The following is a 20,634-nucleotide window of genomic DNA, read 5'->3' as shown; positions in this document are numbered from 1 at the left end:
TAAAAAAAAGACAGAATGTTATGACGTTTGACTAGTTTTACTCATGCACAGTTTTTCTCTGTATGGAAAACTGAACTCTACTTGTGTGTATGGTAGGGCTCTTGCAAAAGACTTCATAGCATTTAAGCTAGACACAGCCAAGTTTCAGACGTGGTAGCTTTGCATGCACAACCTCCTTTGGCTCCTTTGGAGCTCACTCTGCTCTATAGAGCCGAGCTCCATTGTGCAGTCCGCCTGTAGAATTCAAGAAGGGGCTCCTTTGCTGAGAGAGACCGAGGTGCCGGGCTCATTATACAAGCTTTAATACTGAACAAAGTCTCGGGGAGCACAGCAGATGCTTGCGAGGCCTTTACTACTTCCCTTCAGAAATGTCAGGCCTGTAACATCTAGTGGCAGAACGGTAGCAGATACTTTTCCAGTGTTGGTCAACACTTATCCATGCCTCTAAATCCCTTCAGTCAAGTGAATTGATTTAGAAAGATGTTGTCATTATTGCCATATTTATGTTTTTATTCTGTGACACTCCTACTTTTACTCGGCATAATTAATGTGACTGTTTGGACTGGATAAATGTGACTTCAAGATTCAAAGTCAATTATTGGCTGGTATTTTCAAAACTATCTTCTCATCTGTATGGCGCGTTAGACAATATACTGCTATTTGTTCTCATCTGTGGTTGTCAGGAGAAGGAACTCCACTGTTTACACTATATGATGATAGCTGATGCTCTATGGCTTTAATGTTTTAAGAAACATGCTGTCATTGGAATGTAAAATGTATCTGTTTTGGGACTGAGGGACACAGCACTGAAAGCTACCTAATATCAGGTTTTTTTTATTAATGCTGGCCTCTCATTTCTCCTTTTATTCTGCAGGACTGCATCACCTCAGCAACATTTTTCAGATTGGGAGACTATCACTTTCCTATTCATGTCATACTTTCTCTATATTCAGCATGGTTCATTCAGCAAGTCCCGTATGCTAACATGCTCAATACACTGTTGTTTGATTAATGAGGTGCAAAAGGAAAGGGAGAAGAGCTCAGCCAAACACGCAGCATATCCATAGAAATCATATGGAAGACAGACTGAGTAAGACTTATCAGAAAGCAATAGAAAAAGTCATTCCGTTTAGTCTTGCCGATGTAAAAATATGTTGCTAATCAAGCAACGGCTATTATTAGATATAGTTACAGGTATTGGTGGCAAAATTACATCCTTAGCCAATGAGGACTAGTTTAATAAACACAAAAAGATACTTGAGAGAAAACGCTAATGTCTGAAATGGGACTTGAAGTAATAGTGACTAAGACACTGTTTAGTGGTATTTGTAGGACAGAGCAGAATGCCAGCGCTATTTATGGATTGACAAATATCTCTGTGATGACTTTGTATAAATATTGGATGTTGATTGGTTTAATTTGGGTAAGCTTGGTTGACGTATACAAGTATTCCCCAATAGGATGGTCCTGTTTCATGACCTAACTCGGATGCCGTAATCATAATGTCTTAAATTGGGATTCTGTCACAGGGGATGTCGTTGTACGTTCATGCTCAGCAATAGAATCAATGAATGATGATTTTCAAAAGGATTTTACCGATAATTGTATTTTCTCCACCTTCTGCTGTGTGACATTTAAAATACAATCAAAATGGGGAGAGGATTGGTTGACACTGTGCAACATTGTGTTAACGGAGACAACACTTTTCTGTCAAAAGGGTTTTTCTTTTTCTCATACTAGGGGATTTGCACAGAAAATGTTAAACATTTTGTTTTAGTAATGATTCTTAACAGGATGGATGTTTAATCACATAATTACCATTACTATGGCTATGAACAGTTGAGAAATCTTTTGTTTCCTTCTCTCCTGAGATAATTTGTCCTCAAGAACAAAAGTATTTCAGCTTTATAAACAAAGTATAAAGGTTACCATTAACAATATATACATTGAATGTTTTATTCTAGTTTTTTTTAATATAATGTGTCATAATCTTATGTCTTATATCCTTAGTGTCATTCTTTTGCATAATAAACTTGATTAAATGAAAGGTATGAATGCTGATTGATTATCCATCACACATAGTTACCTTTCTCTACTCATGGGTTTTGTTTCCGGATAACCGACATACCATGTCGGAGAAGTACAAAAAAAAGTTATGATGGGTGGCAGTTTGGTGAGTTCCTCAGTTAGGCCTTTCCTTGAATTAAGATCAATTGATGTCACAGTACTTGGCTACATAAACAAAAGTAACACTGAAACATTGAAATGAAAACATCAATTTGTGAATGGGATTATTACAACAATATGAAGGCATGCAGAGTTAGCAGTGGTAAATAAACTTTTTTTTAAGTACTAAAACTAAAAACTTGCCAAATATGTGAAATTCTAGCAAATTATTTTAAGGTCATCGCAAATGGAAAATGCACAGCCAAAACTTTGGAGACAGTTTCTTCTGTCCAGTAGGTGGCAGTATAATATTTCAGAAAGGAAATAAGTCAGCAATGCATTTGTTGTATTCCCTGTACAACAACTCTCAGGAAGCTCTCTTTTTCAAAACCTTCATCGGGTCTCGTCTCATTCCGTTGGATTGTGAGATCCTAACTAGTCTTGATTTTAGTTTGGACACTAACAACAAAGTCATGCGAGTATATTCACATTAAACGCATTAGAACTATTAACCTACCGACGCTTGTTGTGGCGCCATATCACACAAGACGAAACGCTGCCTGAAAGAACATACTCCGGGAATAAATCCCCCGGAAGCCCCAATGCGCGGCTTCGCCGATAAATCATTACGGTTGACTCCCTCCAGCTTCCGTTGTTGGTGTAAATATGGCGGCAATGGAAGCCGTATTCAGCTACAACGCAGAAGTGGAAGCTTCTGTCAACCGATGGATAGTTGACTACTATTCATTTCTGGCGTTGGAATTGTTTAAAAACCAAAAATACGCAGAATTCTGTGACGTTAGAGATTTACTTCACAGTAAGTAACGAGCCTTCTCACCGTTTGCTCGCTCCCTACCAGACAAGGAGTTTCTTTAGCTCTCTTAACTTATTGTATTCGTCGTTACCGTGACGTGTTTTTGTATTTACTGCGTCATTAAATGTTTTGCCAGCCAGGTTTGAGCCGTGTCGCTCGTCACCGACAGTATTCTACTAACTGAAGTATCAGCGTCTCGTCCACTGCGTGACGTAGTCGAGCTCCTGGGATAACGTCAGGCGTTAACGTGCCACTAAGAGTTAACGTTATATCTGTGTCGACGGTTAACCCACACGATACGTGTTTTGAAAACACTTCCGATAAAGCCTACAGTTTGTTTGTGATGTGCGCAGTTTCGCTTAGCGCACCACACTGATGCGAAGAAGTCGCCAAGCTAGAACAACAAATACTTACTACGGGTGTTTTTCCTGTACTAATTAGACTTTGTGATAATACATGTGAATGTATGTTTTTGGGGAATGGCAAGCTAATTCCTGGTCTTGCTCTAGGTGTCTTGGTCCGTCCTCTGGAGTCCACTGATGTCTTGCAAACAAAGATTAGAGTATTGCAGTTTCTCTCCCGGATAAATGACGGTGAACATTTTGGTGAGATCAACAGTAATGCATTCATCACTTCACTAACTTTGGCATTAATGTGTATTGCTTGTTTTTTTCCCTTTTTAGTAGCATCTCATCTGGGTTTCTGTGTGACCCTGCCTGATACTTTGCCAGTTCAAAATAAAACGGTAGAGATATTCTTGACCCATTTTGAGTTATTTCACACAAAGTACAAAAAAACACCATGTGTCAACAAATAGGAGATATCAGTGTTGAACAACTCAACAGCACTGCATTGTTCCACAGAACAATGTCAGAACCCCCGCAAAGCAGCCGACCCATTCTCTCTCTCTCTCTCTCTCTCTCTCGCTCCATCTTGAACAATTGTGCTAACCAGCTGTCTCCAGTGTTCCCGGACATCTTCAACACCTCTCTGGAGACATGCCACGTTCAAGCCTGCTTCAAGGCCTACACCATAATCCCCTTCCCCAAAAAACAAAGGAGCACAGGACTTAATGACTCAAGGTCCGTCGCCCTGACCTCTGTGGTCATGAAGTCTTTAAAGTGCCTTGTCCTGTCCGACCTCAAACCCCTCACCGTCCCACTCTTGGACCCCCTACAGTTCGCCTCCAGAGCCAACAGGTCTTTAGACGATGCAGTCAACATGGCCCTCCACTTCAGCATCTGGACTCACCAGGAACCTACACCTGCAAGTGGATCACAGACTTTCTGTCTGCCAGGAAGCATCTTGTGAAGCTGTGGAAACATGTCTCAGCCTCTCGGACCATCAGCACTGGTCCCCCCCCAATGCTGCCTTCTCTCCCCTCTGCTTCTCCCTGTACACCAACAGCTACACCTCCAGTCACCAGTCCGTCAAGCTCCTGAAGTTTGCCGATGACACCACCCTCATTGGACTCATCTCTGGTGGGGGTGAGTCCACCTATAGGTGGGAAATTGAACATCTGGTGACCTGGTGCAGACAAAACAACTTGGAGCTCAACGCTCTAAAGACCGTGGAGATGGTTGTGGATTTCTAGAAGAACGCTTCCCCTATCTTAGCTAGCTTGCTGGGCTCCACCATAACCCATTGACCTCAACTGAGAGCTGAACATCAACTACATCACCAAGAAGGCTCAGCAGAGGATGCTCTTCATGAGGCAGCTGAAGGAGTTCAACCTGCCAAAGACAATGATGCTGTACTTCTACACCTCCATCATTGAGTCCATCCTCTGCTCCTCCATCAGCGTCTGGTACGCTGCAGCCACTGCCGAGGACAAGGGCAAACTGCATCATTCGCTCTGCTGAGAGAGTGATTGGCTGCAATCTGCCTTCCCTCCACGACTTGTTTGCCTCCAAGACCCTGAAGTGGGCGAGTGAGATTGTAGCCGACCGCTCTCACCCTGGACACAAGCTGTTCGAGTCCCTTCCCTCTGCCACAAGAACAGTTTCTTTCCAGCTGCAATCGGGTTCATCAACAAAGCCCGGGACCCCTCGCTTTTTTTCTTTTCTTATTAAAATACTTTTGCCACTTTTATTTTATAATAAATACTTGTTTTAAAGTACTGTTATGTTTGTTGTTTACCATATTTAACTATATGTGTGTGTATATGTGTGTATGTATATGTGTGTGTGTGTGTATGTGTGTGTGTATATATATATATATATATATATATATATATATATATATATATACACACACACACATACATATATAATTTAATATATTTTTTTCCTTTTATGTGCAACATACTTGGCCAATAAATTATTCTGATTCTGAGATTTCAAGCTAAATGTTTGGCCACTTGATTCACCACCTTTTATTGAATAGTCTCTTATTAAAAGATTCAATGCTTTTCCCGAAATCAGTCGTTCATTATTTATCCAAATCTAGCATATTGTGAATATTGCTTTGTCTTTGCCTGCAGACCTATCCTTTGAGCCTGATGAGTCACTTACTCCTTTGGAATCAGCCTTAATGGTCCTGGAAAATATAATGCAGGAATGCAGTATGTCAATGCCACAGCAGGATTTCGAGAAAGTATGCACTTCATTAAAAGAGACGGTAAGTGAATTTAAATAATACTTATTCGATCAAAAGATACAGCTTAAATGTGCTTGTTTTGTGTATCATACCCCCGTCTGGCATAAAGGAATCAACTTGACAAACTTCAATTTTCATCGTATTTGGCATAACACATTATTTAATTTTTTCTGTCCATAGATTGTGGCGTTGTTCATTAAGAACAATCTATTTGACAAAGCAAAAGAGGTGCTGAAAAAACACTTTCCCAAATCAATGGTTGGCAAGGTGAGTTTACGCATGTTTACGCTAACTAAATTTTTTCATTGAGTAAAATCTCTTTTGGTTACTGCATTCATATGGTCGTTATTTGCATTATAAGTACATTGTTATTGAAAAGCCATGTTCATGTCATCCATGTGACAATATTACAATTAATTAAATCAAATGATTAATAAATAAGTTAAACAGATATATATATATATATATATATATATATATATATATATATATATATATATATATGTATATATATATATATATATATATATATATATATATATATATGTATGTATAGCTAGCAAAATGTTCACATTTACTCTTGTTCAGCTTTGTTGTCGTAGTTTTTATCGTTGTCAGTACAACAAGAACAAAAATAACTGGAGTAAAATTCCAGGTGTGTCTACTTACACCTGGCTAATAAAATGGATTATGATAAGGGAAACAGATTACTTTGTAATCAAAGCGCATATTTCTTCTATTTACCTTGTGATCCTGCTGAACGACTACACTCAGCTGAGTAGTTAATCTCTTGAGAACCGAGAGTCGCAGGGCTGGCTGGGCGGTCTGTGTACAGTCTGCTTTCCTTTTTTCCTCACCTCCTTAGCCGTGATGGTCGGTGTGTAACACACTGACCATATGAGGGGGAGTTAAAGAGGGAAGACATCAGAGCAGCTAGGGGATGAGTGGCCAGCAGCCTCCTCGTCAAACCTCTTTTGCTCACTGTCTCCATTCAAGTCTCCTTCAAACCTGATTGTGGCTCAATCTCCCTTCTGTAGTCATCCCTCTCCCAGCAGCCCTCTCCTTCAGTTGTATCTTGCAAAGTAAATTGAGGGAATATAGATGCTGGGTCAGCCTCATCAATATCACACAAAGACAATAAAGCATATGCAGCTTGTTAGATTTTGTAAAATGTCCCAGTCAAATAACTGTGTACTTGATTAGTTAATGTTACACATCTCCACAGAATCAAGTATCACACTGTATATTTTTCTTCAGTTTAGTCTTTAGCAGCCTGTAGAAACAACTACCTGATCTTCCCTCTGATAATGTTTGTGCATTAAAGTGTGGAGACTTGCACGTATAGAAGTATAATCTGCTAAAGCAGAAGAAGTAACAGCTTTTCTTTTTCAAATGGCATCCTCAATCAATAAATGCAAACATCTACAGAACACTTGACAGCTTGTTTGTTTTTGGTTATTCTTTTATAGTAATATAATATATCAACAACTAAAATGTAAAATAAAACCAGGCTTATCTTGAGATGCACAGTATTATTATTATTAGAAGTTTTTTGAAGTTTTCTGGATTTCATTTTTTATCACACATTAAAATGTTTTAATTTACATTGAATTGTTTTTAATTTGACTTGCATGTCTACATTTTGAGGAAATATTCATGCTTTTGACTAATTTGTGTAGGTTTAATTAATGTGTGTGACATTACTTGATGTCTGTTCTCTGTAGAAAGCTATATTCTTGGGTCTCATCAAGAAGAAGAGTAATGTGCACAAAGTCATCGAGCAAATCGACTTTCAACAGTTCAAGGAAGAGATGTTGGCCTTTTGCCAGAGTCTCTGCCCGTTCACTGTTCCCTTTCTCCACACGGTATGTTGCAATGTTTTAGGGACAAGATATAAGATCATTGTATTGAAGCTTTCTTCAGTTGAGATGTTGATGGAATATAAACAACTTGAGTTTGAGATTGTATAGCCCATCAAAGCTTCAAAGACCCTTCAAAGTTAACATCACAAATTAAATAAACATTTTAGAAGCATATTCAATCGTTAACCAATCATTAGTGCTCCTCAGACTTTGGAAACATGTTCACAAGTCCAATAAGAAAGCCTGACTTGTAATGACCTTCACATTTGTCCAGCCAATCCACCGATGCAACACTGTTGATTTGCTGATGTTGGTAAACGTCTGTATACTCGTTTTGGTTTGTGTAACAGGCTGCAACATCGCTTATTGATAAAAGACTTGCGGCGCAAGACGTCAATGCCTCTGGACCTGATGAGCAAGACGAATCTGTCCCCCTCCCTCGTCAACAAATACACACCATCCAGTTCGTACCATGGTAGGCCCCCCCAACTTCTATAATACATCTCTGTGAAGTCACTTAACATCATATGATACACTCCCGCTCTCGTCATTGGACGGCATAATAGATGAACAATGCATCATCTGACTCATCATGTTTTTGTACCTTCTTGTACCCCTTTCAACACTCTTGTGTCTGTCTTATCTGCCAGTAAACATACAATAATCCAGAGGTCCCGGCTGGAGATGGCCCACAAGGCTTTGGCTGCAGGTGCAGGTGCAGGTGAAAGAACATTTGCTCAGCTGGAGGAAGAAGTGGAGGAAGAGGAGCAGGCAAGAAAAGAAAACCTTTCACGGCGCCTCTCACCTGCTCCCAGGAAGGGCAGCATGGACTCGGAGCAGGATGGGCTATTTCAGAGAGACTCAGGAAGCCCCATGGAGGCTTCCCCAGCAGACCAAACACCACAAACGGATGCTGTTCCTCAAACAGAGTCAGGTTGGCTCTCAAAGACACCCTCAGGGCTGCGTAACCGGCACCTGAACACTGTGGCACGACTGGTGGTCGAGCCGGACAGCCAGGGGAGCTCGCAGTGCACAGCAGCTTCACAGGAAAAGGAGGCTGATGTCGGAACAGAAGAGCCCCCACAGTCACCGGCTATACTCGATAAAGACTCGCAGAGCCTGGGAGCCGATAACGAGATTTCCATACCCGTGCGGAAGATCCCCAGACGAGCCATCAAAATTTGCAGCAGGTAAATATTTTTTTAAGCAACATACTTTTGGGCTGTTTTTAGAAGTCACTTTTTACAAGGTGGTCACAGAATGCCACGGAGTCAAGTGATTTGGTCGGTGGTCTTTAATTTCACACATTTTAATAAATGGTAATTTAACGGGCACGTTAATAAGTTACGCACGGGTTTTCACGGTCAAAGGCTGTGCCATCTTCATCACACAGGCCGGTTCCTGTCCAGCCTCACTATTAGTGGAGATGATGGCTTTCACCCTAGTGGTTTCTCAAGATGCTGTCAGGCAGGCAGTAGAGTAACTATCACCTCAGGGTGGAGGCCTGTCTGGGCATGCGACGAGTATGCAGGGTGTAACAGCACAACTCCATGTTATACAGAGCACTCATTCAAATACTACTAGGTCTGAAATAAATAACCATTCCATTAAAGGAATTCATTTTTTATTTAATTCTTTAGTGAGGTCAGTTTGTTAAAGGAAAAGCAAAATCATTGAACTATACAGAGACTTATCACAAATGTTTGAAAATAGGGATTAAGTCATCAGTATCGGGTCACCTCTGACTGTAACATGAAATTTAATTTTCAGTATTTTCCCAAAAAATACATTCCAATGTAAAGCAGGTTCTGATGATACAAAATACATTCCAATGTAAAGCAGGTTCTGATGATACAAAGTGCATCTCCACATATATGTGTTACACCTGGCTTTGTAGCTTCTAGTTGTTCTGTATTGCTCAGCTTGTGTACGGCACTAAAACTGCTTGTTTTGTAATGCAGAGCCTCAACAAGTTTGGCAGAGTCGTCGACAGACAGTGAGGAGGACCACCACGGCTCTGTGGCCGGCAGGGACATTCCTGTGGGAAAACACCAGAACAGGTTACTCTGCAGGTAAGTCCAAATGCACAATATCACCTTACATGGGGCTGATTTATGGGTTATTACTATGTTGTAATCTTGAGCTATGTTAGTGAACGGCTCTGAACTGGATGAGAGGTTGTCTACCTCAAAGTTTATGGTTAAAGACAGCCTACAATTTACACTGGGATCTAAGGCTATCAAGTAGACATTGGTTGTTTAAACTCACTGTATAGTCAATTTGCACTAGGAACCTTAAAGCAACACTATTTTTGTGATTCACATTTAATTCCAATTTCTGGGATCCAGCAGGAAATTAAATGATCTTTGCGTCTTTAAAAGTACACATTGTGCTATGATATTTACAGTTGTAAACATGGTTATTGAATTTGACAGACAAAAGCATGATTTTGGTCAAAACAGATCTCCTTTCCTTGAAAATACTTGTCTGAGTCTCAACTGTCATCATGCAGTAACTCCACTAAGTCAGCACAGCCTGCATCAGACAGTGAGGAAGAGCCACAGGAGTCCCTGGCTCTCTGCAAAACCCCAGTGCGGAAACATCGAAAACAACTGGCCAGCAAGCAAGTCCAAATACAACTTTGATGTTATGTCACCATGTTGGTTCATGATTCAATGACATCATGACAACATTTGGTAAACGTGTATTTATGCAGGGTTCCAGAAGCCGTCTGTATCACAGATTCCTCATTGGACAGCTCACCTGAACGGCCTGTCCCTCAAACAAGCTCCACCCCCAACAAGGACGCTGCTCAAGACGAAGGTCCTTCCCACAGCAAATGGTTAGTAAACATTAAACCAGCAGATCAACCACAACATGAAACTAAGTATTTTAAACCTTTACCAAAAGATAATTCTGCATGCATTTTGGCCTAGGGCTGCCACTCATGACCATTTTGTATCTATTAATCCATCTATTTTACACATCGGTCAATTCATTATAAATGATATTTTCCTCCAAAAAATCTTATTTAACATTTCATTTCGTCAACTGTAGTTGATGTCATTGTGTGATGCAGCACAATGGCAGTTATTTGTTTGTTACAGCTGTTTATCAATTAGCATCATGACTCAGTGCCTGCAAATAGTTTCTGCTCTTGTTCACAGGAAAGAGTTGTTCAATACCGCAAAGGAGAGTAAGGATACATGGAGCGATGAGGAGTCCAATTTCGGCTCCAGAAAGAATAACGGTAATATTTCTGTTTTCTACTTATACCTTCTTTTCTTTTCTTTTTATAGTTGTGAACAATCTTGTTCATGTGGTAATATCTTTCTTATCCCCAAAGAATTGGCCAATGAAAGCACCATTTCAAATTCAGGCCACAGGAAGAGGGTAAGCATAACTTGTTTTTAAGTTCATAAGTCAAAAATTAGCAACATATTTGTTGTGGTGCATTTATATGTTCTGGCTACATATACAAGATTAGACGATCATTCAGAAAACATTGTATAAGTATAACTTTGATTTGGTTGATTTTGCATTCAGAATTGATTTTCTGCCGTGCTGCAGCTTTAAGATTTGATTGTTCCAGCAGTTGATGAAATGCCACAAACAATAGTTTGGTTAGGTGCATTAACATGCAATAACTCAAACAAAGCTGAGTAACCGCATGTTCCTTTTGTGTTGCAGAAGTGGAGTGAGTGTGAGACAATGAAGTTGAAAGAAGGGGTCAAAAAATTTGGGGAGGGCAACTGGACAAAGATCAAGTCATATTACTCCTTCAACGACCGAACAAACGTCAATCTTAAGGACCGATGGAGAACAATGAAGAAGTTAAACATAATTTGAGTAGTTCAGGATAAGTTCAAGTGGCCAGATGGACAACATTATTCTCGGTACCTAAAAGAGAATGTATTATTCTTACAGGTGCGAGTTGTTCATTTCAGTTCATGCTTCAAGGTATTGTACATTTAAGTTCATGACACCTAGTTCAATAAGTTGTCAGGTGCTTAATTTGTAACACGAGTAGTCTTTATTAAAAATAAAAAAACTTTTGTGCATTTTCACTGCAGCTTTATACCAGTAGTAAGCTTGCCAAGACAAATAAATACAAAGATATTATGGATTTATTTTAAAAGATGACATTTACAACAGAAAACTACAGAAAAGGCACTCCACTTAATTTTTATTCGGAGGCTTGACTAAGGAATCCTGTAGATGGCAGATTAGCGGTATCCCCAAGGAGTTGGTTTGTTTGTCCCCAGCATTGAAATTATGGGACTGTTGTAACATCTGCTACGAGGACAGATCCAACCCTTCTGATAAGAAAACAGCTGTTCCGGATTGAGAATTTTAGTGAATGTTGCAGAGTTTGAAATTGAGAAAGGAGAATTTTACAATCCAGCTGTTGGTGCATCTTTATGTTAATGTGTCTTCATTCCTAATGAACTCTCCTACGTCAGCCTGGTGGAACACAACGATGGACATGGGGTCCACTTGCCGACACTCCAAGGTAGACTTGGCTGCCACTCCAAAACCCTGAGAAATGAAACACATGACTGGTTGACAAAAGCTAATCATCCATTTGTCATATGATCTATTGACTATTCTAGCAAATATGGTATTCTGAAAGAAGCATTGTTGTGCAGCATATGCTCTTGTGTGAGCAGTGTTCCCATGTGTATTGTCAGCATGAGTGGCCCCCGGGCCTTCAAAGTTGACCCTTATTGGACAACCACCCTAAAGACAGATCTTTAAAATCCCCAGGCAGCTAACTAACAATTTTCAAATATGAATAAATATGCAATTTGATTACGTGTGTGCTCATCTTAATGAACTACATTCTAACACAAGAAAAGAAAGAAAGTAAATGACTTGACAGAATGCCAATACAAGACCATTTCCCCCAAACTTACCAGGGGCACATCCGTCATGGAGTAGACCACAACTCCCTGGTACTGCATCGTGTTCTCAGTGATTCTCCCAAGCCCAGCTTTCAGCACATGGTTCCCGTAGAGGAACGACTGCTCTGCTCCAGATTTCACCCACACTTTGAACTGAAAGACACACCAGCAAGCTTAACTGAAAAGGTACTCTTAGTTGCATGAGATCACATGTTTAAATTATAATACAGCAAGAGTAGAACGGGACACATTGTATGCATAAACATCAGCTATATCCCAGTAAATTAACAAATCTTTATAAAGGTGGGTCCTCCAGACAAAGATACACCAAACTGAAGTAGGGCTGTAGAATGTTTTTAAAAAAAATTACAACTTGTATTGCAATGCAGGGATGCCAACATAAAAGCAAAGACTAGCATACAGAAAGCAAAAATGAAAGTTAACTTATGATAGTTAAATACCCTAGAAGCAAAACAATCTTCATTATGGCCATAAAAGCGGCCTCCTTGTGTCAATTATAATATGTCACTCCAGAGTACACTGCTCTGTCTATAAACTCTTCAGACTTCATTTGACAGCAATGCTAAATGAGGCTCGACTGAAAAGGACCCGGGACTTCAACACATGTTCATCCATCACCTTGTTGGCGGTGAGGCGATGCAAATGAGGGCAGCAAAGACACATGCAGAACCCATACACAACCCATACCCAACACATGCAGCACCCATACACAACCCATACCCAACACATGCAGCACCCATACACAACACATGCAACACCCATACACAACCCATACCCAACACATGCAGCACCCATACACAACCCATACCCAACACATGCAGCACCCATACACAACACATGCAGCACCCATACACAACCCATACCCAACACATGCAGCACCCATACACAACCCATACCCAACACATGCAGCACCCATACACAACACATGCAGCACCCATACACAACACATACCCAACACATGCAGCACCCATACACAACCCATACCCAACACATGCAGCACCCATACACAACACATGCAGCACCCATACCCACCTTTGCATAGGGCGCCAGGAAATCCAGAGCTGTGATGTGCAGGCGGAATTTAATGGTCTTTGTGAACTTTCCAAAACATGTTCCCACCGACACGAGCTTGTCGCGGGAAATGTGTGTGGCCAACTTTAGAATTTTCTCACTGTGAAAAGACAACGAGGAGATATGAATTTCTGAATGATTGAGAAGCATGACTTATAGTTTCCACAACACATTGTATCCTGGATTACCTCATGTAGTACACACGGTCGTTGTGCAGCCTGAAACAGTAAGAACCATCGGGTCGGTCCACGAGTAGTTTGATGTTATCACCGATACTGTTGTGGGAGAAAAGACAAGGCTCACACACGCAGGCTAACAAGGATGCTACCATATTTGTCTATGATTGAAGTCGTAATAGGCAAACACAAATGTCCCCCGAGTCCACTTACTATTTCGAAAGCTTCTCAAACATAGTTTTCGTCTCTTCGTCGGTTAGTGGCCTCATTCTGAATATTAAAAAGCTACTTTTTACCAGCGAGTAGTTCTATCTCCGATGAGAAACGTGAAAACGTGGGTAAGCACGGAAACCGTCACACTTTACGGCGGAAGTTGTGTGACGTCATCAGGGAGCGTAGTTCCTGGTTAATTTTTGTTGCATTCTTTAGCTTTCAATCGATCGTTCGCTTTTTACTCCGAACAAACCGGTCGTCATCTGGTAAGTTTATTCTCTTAAACATCATTACACATCTTGATAGTGTGTGCATGCTATCGCCGGTAAACAATAACGTGAGCATTCATTCGCTTTTACATTTCGTTTTTATTGCTGAACATTGAAGTCACACCTTTTTGAAAACGGGCTCCGTTAGCCTGGTTAGCTAGCTGTCAGTGGAAAAAAAAGACGAACCCGTTAGCTTGTGAGCTAACCCCGTTAGCAGCCCATAATGCGAACGCTGGTTTCGCTGCAACGACCGCGCTCTGCTCGGGCACTTCAATGTGAACACACTCGTGTAATTATGGTCTGTAACTGTGTTGAGTTGCGCGTTCCGCGCGGAGCCGCCGTGTGATGAGAGTCTTTGCCGCAGCGGCGCGAAGTTACGTAACATTCATTTGTTTGTAAATAGCTATTACTTGCGTGTGATCCGAGATCAGAGGCAGAGTAATTCATCCTTTTTAAGCGTTTCGACATTCATTAAGATCAACATTAAGCGCCTCTATAGTCAGCAGTCGGCCTGCTGAGTGCACAGTGACGGTTCAATGTCAGCCAGAATTACAAATAAGGAAATGTACTTTGTCAGCGACCTCTTTGCATTTGGCAGATCATATGATCCTCTTGTCTGACCGCAATGATGGCTGCATTCAATCATTGATCCTGTTTTCTCAGATGTAAAGTTATACACAGCGAAACCACCTGCTTATTTATATCCACTGACACGTATCGACACATCTGATCTTGCTGCTGTTCAGTCGTACTTGACAATTTGCACTAATGTCGAAGCTTTTGTTCCTGATAAACTACGTTTGGGAAAGCCTTCATATTCAATAGTATCTTATGTCTTTAAAGTTGCACTCTGCATCTTAACACATGTGACACAACCCAGAGTCACCATTTGAAGATCCTGTATTCCTACAAGAATTGTTTCTTGCCCATGATACGGCAGATGTGGTAGCTATTCAACATACATTGTTGAATACTAACAGACAGCAAAAAGGGGGTTTCAGTATTTTGTCAGATGCTCTAAATGTTCTGGTCTGTTCAGGAATAAGCCTCTAGGTTATTTTAACTCCGGGGAGATATTAAAAATGGATATCTTATTGTGGCTGCAGTGTTAATAAGTGCCTAATAAACACTGGAGCATAAGCTGATCAGTGGAAATGTTTCTTATCAAATACTTTGTTGTTTACACAAGCGATGAGATACAAAAGGTAAAGTAATACCTGTTGATCACTTGGACAACCTGTGTTTATCGTAGGTGGCTGCTCAGGATCCCACGTTGAAACATTAACATGCGGTGCGCTTTGAGACGATTATTTAAATTTTAAAGGTACACCGTGAGAATTGTACAATAGTTTTTAATGTTGTACTTACAAATAAGTACTCTGTATGTATATATGTATGTATATGTACAGTAAATGTAACTGCAGTTCATAAAAAAACAAGGAAATATGAACTATCTTGCATTAGAAGAGTTACACAGATGTCTTAGGTTTTACCTGATTATCTGTAAGTCTTGCCAGAAGAGAGAGCTGCTCAGGAAGTGACACGCTAGACACAAAACTGTCTGTTAAATCAACCAGCATCGACCACATTATACTACTTTTCACTTTTAATAATTGTTATTTGGTATTCGGGATAATTAGACCTCACAAGAAGATGCCCACAAGTCGCTGATCAAAATCTATAGTAGCTCGACAGGAAAAGCAATACAGTATATCGATTTTTGTTCAATTACCTTGACAATAGTGTTTAATTTGTCAAAGTATGTTGGCGTTCAATTCACGTTTTTTTCCCTACACCTTTCACCTGTTGACAGGAGCGTGCTGCCCTGTGTTGGGAGAAGAGTTCTTAGGCCAACGGTTTACCCGAGAGAAACCAGTGGTCTGTGTTTGCGTCAGTTTCCGGTGTGTTTGTGGCTCTGGCAACACTGAACAGGAAGACAGACGCAGAGAGACGTCTGAACTGAGAGCGGAAACTGCTGCAGCTTCAGAATGACTGAGTTCTGGGTTTGTTTCAGCTGCTGCATTGCAGAGCAGCCACAACCTGTGAGTATGAAATCCACTTGGAGGACTAATTGATTTACTCAATTTTAATGTTGGGGTCAAGTGGGAAATTGGTACATGTGTTTTAATATCTAGGTTACTAAACAGGGCCATATTCTCTGGTGTTATGCAGTGTACTGGCCCATATATCGTCCACTAGACTCAAGCTGTGAAAATTATGAATATCCACCATCAAGTTTCTTTAAGTCGTGCCGTGCCTGGAATATATATAACATCCACTTGTTTTACTATAGAGTAAATAAGAAAGAGTTCTAGGGCCTCCAGCTAGCCACTTCCTGCTGTCTGACACACTCACTTAGATTGAATGAGGTTCATTTTTATGACCTCAGCTAACAGATTAGATAAAGGGAATCATGAATGTCGGCATCAGTTTCTGTTTAAGCTCCAGAAAGTGTCAGAATGTGTACAGGAAATGGCTGAGCAGGCCCCGTTTTGGCTACTGTTTACCTCTTCTCCATCCCCTCTGATAATTAATGTTACCTTAAATATATTTAAGATGTTAAGCTTAGTGATCTTCCGGTTTTTAAATAAAGTATATGTTTATGATACTCATTTTCAGAAACGGCGGCGACGGATCGATCGCTCCATGATTGGGGAGCCGACAAACTTTGTTCACACCACACACGTAGGCTCGGGGGACATGGGCCTGGGATTGTCATCAGTAGGTTTTTCCCGTCCTTACAAAATATTCGAGAAACGGAATAAAGCAAAAATAAGTCTTCAGTCAATTAACATTTACACCTTGATGTCTGTAGGTGGACCTTGTTCAAGCCCAAATGAAATCTAAAGGGGGCTACATGCATGGCGGATCTGAAGGTTCTCAGTTGTAACAAGGTGAGAGATTCATCCACAGAACTGTGACGACCACAAAGCCATACAAGCCCAGCTTAGACTTGTTTTATGCAAATCGTTATTTGTGAGTACTTAAAGTTCTAGCTTGTTTTTTGGGACAATTGGATCACCTACATCTTTTACAATACAAGCAACATAAATTATGCGAGAAGGGTCATTTCCAACTTCCATGCTTTAATCCAGTGTTTAATTAGACATATCATTTTACACTCTAGCTTTAACATGTTTGCTGTTGATGAGAGAGAGAGAGACACCATTATTGGAATTTAAAGACTTCACAGTTAACATCTATAACGAAAAGTCCCTGACTTGACCACACCCATGCTTTTCCAAACAAACTAGAAAGGTGCAGTCAGGAGAGTGCAGATCTCCGCCAGGTGTGTCTGCGACTACCACTGCTGTAAGCAAAAAACACACTTCATACAAACTCCAAAACAAGCAGAGATGTAAGCAGGTAATCAACTTGTGTACATCATATAAGACATTTCATGCAATCTTGCCAAAACAAAGTTGTGCGCGAGGAGTCAGCAGGCAGTCAATTGCACTACAAAACAGACACTAAAAGCTGTTTTGAGAAAGTGTGAGTCGCCCTAACCATTAGAGGTTCTTGAGCATGCAGCCTAACTGGCTACCCAAAATATTGTTTTAGTTTGATGCAGCAGAGTGCTTGTAAGCCGTGGACAGACAGAGAGGTACACACTCCATCATGGATGTGACCGATCACATGATCGTCCTGGCGGAGATCATGATGTCAAAGCATGCTTGCACATGACGGCAAGCTTGTCTTCAGTAGCCTTGAAGGGAAACTGGTGAACCGCCTCAGCAAATATTTGCACTGTGCTGCATGTGGTGATGATTTTGGGGGAATTCATGAATGAATGTCCTCTTGATTAGCTTTGTTGTGCTGATAACCACTTCCCTTTTCCTTATGAGAGTGACGCAGTCAGGAATTTTTATTTTTTTATTTGTACGTTTGGTTTTAGCCTTATTTGGGCAGTGGCATTCCTTTCTACTGGCCACATGCAACTGGTTAACTGTTGATGTTGCACACCGCCTTGTTTTTATACTCCCACTTGGATGTTGCCATGGTGACTTTCACTTTTTACTTATCAACCTCGTCTCTCTTTGGGCGCCGAAACCGATCAGCCCAACAAAAGAAGACAGGTGAAAGAGGCAGAATAAGCATGTTGTTGGCTGCTCTCTAAAAATGACTCTTCACCCAAACTTTGACCCAACAGGCTCAGGTGATAATTTGACTTGTGTGATTTGGCTTTAACACACACCTCAACGATCGGTAGTGCTTGAGATCCTAACATTTGTTCCACTCTTCTCGCCCACAGCCCTTCACAGTCTTGTGGAAACTACTGTTGTTGATATGAGGAAGCGTTTTCAAAAAGCAGTTCTGTCTGTAATGGACGCAGGACCAAAAGATGAAACTACTGCTTTTCCATAATGTTGTATATATATTTTTATTTTCCATTCCTTTTTTTTTTTATGAAAGCACTGCTATCCATTTGCTGCCATACTGTTGCACTGTAAAGAGTAACTGTTAGGAATAGATAAGAGGGTTTAGAAAGCTCATAATCTCAGTCAGATGAGTATGCTTGTGTGTATGCATGAGGAAAATATTTTCACAAATATTTGCTGTTGTAGCCCATTTGGATGCCTGTATTTATTATCTGATTTGTAAACGGACCTCATGGTGGCTGGGCCACGCTGGAGAGTTGGAACATTCAGTTTCTTTCTTTAATTTTCAGAGGTTTATCAAAGGACAGGTAGAGGTGGCAACGCAAAAAGCGATATGTTCATTGTTTTATTCTGAGAAATACTCATTCTCTGAGTTTCTTTCAGGGTTAGAGATTGCTGTCTTGTAATAAACTTGAAATGAGTAGAGTACACTGGATCTTACATTGTACACTCACACTTGCTTAGGAATTTTGCATTGATTTCAACTGGTTTTTTTTATACTTATTTAGATTTGAACCATATAGAATTTTAATAAACTATGAACTTCCTAATCTGCCTTCTGAAGTCATGTTCATTATTTGTTTTACTTCTGTTATTAGGCGGCTTGATGCTATACATACTAAGCTCAGTGGTTGCAACAGGATTCATATTTTTATATTTTCTTTTCATGTCTTGTGACCAAGAATTGTACTTGGAAGTAACTAAATCACACCGCAAACACACATGTGGGCCAGGTTTTATACAGTTGGCAGTATTCTCAAACCTGCAGCCTCCTGTATGTACATCAATACCTGTTTGGTTCATTGTACTGCTGTTTTTCTCCCCGCACAGTTTGTATTTCACACAGTGTCTTGTTATGACAGAAAATGTTTTCTTTTAAGTTTTTGGTTGTGTCACCCATCATCTTGGCAGAAATGATCTTGTTCATCTAGAGATCTTAATAGTTTAATGTTTTTTTTTTTTTTTTTTTTTTTTTTTTTTTTAAACTCGAATATCGGACCTCTTAGAGCTGACACATGCTACTAAATGGCATTCAACCTGATGCAACCCTTTTGTAGCAGCGTTTGTGATTCAGTGTTGAAAGCTGTTTAAAGTTCTCTCTCCTTATTCAAGTAGAGATAATGTTCTATAAAGGGTTCCTCTCGTAGGGGAACGTGGATGAGTGCAGCGCTTATTGCCAGATTACGCTGGTTGTCAGTTGTGCTAATGATCAGAGTAGAGTTATCGTTCTTTTTCTTCACCGGCTTTGTTGTCCCTCAGTATTGTCGTATGTCGTCCAAATTTCAGAACCAGGCTCCATTGAAATTACCTTTGCAAATAGTGACAGAGCAGCTGCAGTATGAGTATTGAATGCATGGCCCCTGATCCTTGGGGTGATCATCACGTGCACACCGTTCATCACTACTTACTGTCATTCTGAATCAAAAGGTAAAGTGTGTCGAGCGACCCAGCAGGCCTGGATTTATCAATACATGTCATTATTTGTTCTCGATGTACATCTTATGATTCACTAACAACAGAATGTGGTGGTGATGTTAAGTCAAGCAAAAGTCTGTGTAAATTGGTGTCAAATGCGTGCTATTTGTCATACTATTTATGATTTAAAAAAAGAACATATTTTGTGTTGGTACCAGGCAGCACGGATTTCCTGATAGATATAGTCACAATTGTAATATCTTATTATTTACGGCCATAAAACTGCTGGTACAGATTTAATTATGCGATTCGATATTGTCACAGTGCTCATCTGTTCCTCTTTAAATGTTTCTGTAGTAAATCCTGTGTGAGATCCACATCTGTATAGATCAGTTTTTGTTTTCCCAGCTCTGCAGAATGCTGTGTGGTATGTAAGACATACTGGGATGCAGTATATTATGTGACCAGCAGGCTGTGCTTGTGGACTGGTTGAATGTGACTTTAAAATGTGTTTCCTTTTGGGATTCTTGTAATTGGACTTCTTCTATGATGATACTGTACATATGTAACATGAAAGTAATGGATCCATCGTTTGTATGTATTCCGAGTCATACATATTTTAGGCTATTTTTCTGTATAACATCACTGGGAAGGCAGAAAGTTGGAGCAGTTTTTGTTTGTTTTTTTTCTTCTTTTTTAGGAACTGCCTGATATGTCTTTACTACTTTTAAGGGAAGTTCATCAG

General features: G+C 40.3%; 3 protein-coding genes across 3 annotated transcripts; 2 read left to right on the top strand and 1 right to left on the bottom strand.

Moving 5' to 3' along the window:
* The first annotated feature begins 2,547 nt into the window (after window positions 1-2,547).
* Window positions 2,548-11,518, top strand: terfa (telomeric repeat binding factor a). The gene is made up of 13 exons (XM_034557354.1): window positions 2,548-2,983; window positions 3,490-3,585; window positions 5,463-5,599; window positions 5,759-5,845; window positions 7,303-7,443; window positions 7,791-7,915; window positions 8,091-8,630; window positions 9,402-9,512; window positions 9,953-10,063; window positions 10,157-10,282; window positions 10,608-10,690; window positions 10,787-10,833; window positions 11,131-11,518. The coding sequence occupies exons 1-13, from the start codon at window positions 2,833-2,835 to the stop codon at window positions 11,287-11,289; spliced, it is 1,914 nt and encodes a 637-aa protein (XP_034413245.1). The 5' UTR covers window positions 2,548-2,832; the 3' UTR covers window positions 11,290-11,518.
* A 31-nt stretch (window positions 11,519-11,549) lies between these two features.
* On the bottom strand, window positions 11,550-13,989 carry nip7 (NIP7 nucleolar pre-rRNA processing protein). The gene is made up of 5 exons (XM_034557366.1): window positions 13,826-13,989; window positions 13,625-13,711; window positions 13,398-13,536; window positions 12,357-12,497; window positions 11,550-11,979 (listed from the first exon to the last, which is right to left on the bottom strand). Exons 1-5 carry the CDS (start codon window positions 13,879-13,881, stop codon window positions 11,860-11,862), a joined length of 543 nt encoding a protein of 180 aa, XP_034413257.1. The 5' UTR covers window positions 13,882-13,989; the 3' UTR covers window positions 11,550-11,859.
* Window positions 13,961-19,029, top strand: cdc42se2 (CDC42 small effector 2). Its single transcript, XM_034557378.1, has 5 exons — window positions 13,961-14,091; window positions 15,908-16,136; window positions 16,714-16,815; window positions 16,910-16,988; window positions 18,347-19,029. The coding sequence occupies exons 2-4, from the start codon at window positions 16,083-16,085 to the stop codon at window positions 16,982-16,984; spliced, it is 231 nt and encodes a 76-aa protein (XP_034413269.1). The 5' UTR covers window positions 13,961-14,091; window positions 15,908-16,082; the 3' UTR covers window positions 16,985-16,988; window positions 18,347-19,029.
* The last annotated feature ends 1,605 nt before the right edge of the window (window positions 19,030-20,634 follow it).

The sequence above is a fragment of the Cyclopterus lumpus genome, chromosome 3 (genome assembly GCF_009769545.1).
Source record: "Cyclopterus lumpus isolate fCycLum1 chromosome 3, fCycLum1.pri, whole genome shotgun sequence".
Lineage (NCBI taxonomy): Eukaryota > Metazoa > Chordata > Actinopteri > Perciformes > Cyclopteridae > Cyclopterus > Cyclopterus lumpus.
Note: the sequence above shows the minus strand (reverse complement) of the source record. Positions and strands in the feature narration are given on the sequence as shown.

Excerpts from the sequence above, each read along its gene's own strand:
- cdc42se2 (XM_034557378.1), top strand. The coding sequence starts at position 16,083 with ATGACTGAGTTCTGGGTTTGTTTCAGCTGCTGCATTGCAGAGCAGCCA. Across the intron at positions 16,137-16,713 it reads TTGCAGAGCAGCCACAACCT|AAACGGCGGCGACGGATCGA; the intron begins GTGAGTATGAAA and ends ACTCATTTTCAG. Across the intron at positions 16,816-16,909 it reads TGGGCCTGGGATTGTCATCA|GTGGACCTTGTTCAAGCCCA; the intron begins GTAGGTTTTTCC and ends TGATGTCTGTAG.
- terfa (XM_034557354.1), top strand. The coding sequence starts at position 2,833 with ATGGCGGCAATGGAAGCCGTATTCAGCTACAACGCAGAAGTGGAAGCT. Across the intron at positions 9,513-9,952 it reads CAGAACAGGTTACTCTGCAG|TAACTCCACTAAGTCAGCAC; the intron begins GTAAGTCCAAAT and ends GTCATCATGCAG. Across the intron at positions 10,064-10,156 it reads CGAAAACAACTGGCCAGCAA|GGTTCCAGAAGCCGTCTGTA; the intron begins GCAAGTCCAAAT and ends GTATTTATGCAG.
- nip7 (XM_034557366.1), bottom strand. The coding sequence starts at position 13,881 with ATGAGGCCACTAACCGACGAAGAGACGAAAACTATGTTTGAGAAGCTT. Across the intron at positions 12,498-13,397 it reads TCCTGGCGCCCTATGCAAAG|TTCAAAGTGTGGGTGAAATC; the intron begins GTGGGTATGGGT and ends TGTGTCTTTCAG. Across the intron at positions 11,980-12,356 it reads CCATGACGGATGTGCCCCTG|GGTTTTGGAGTGGCAGCCAA; the intron begins GTAAGTTTGGGG and ends TTCATTTCTCAG.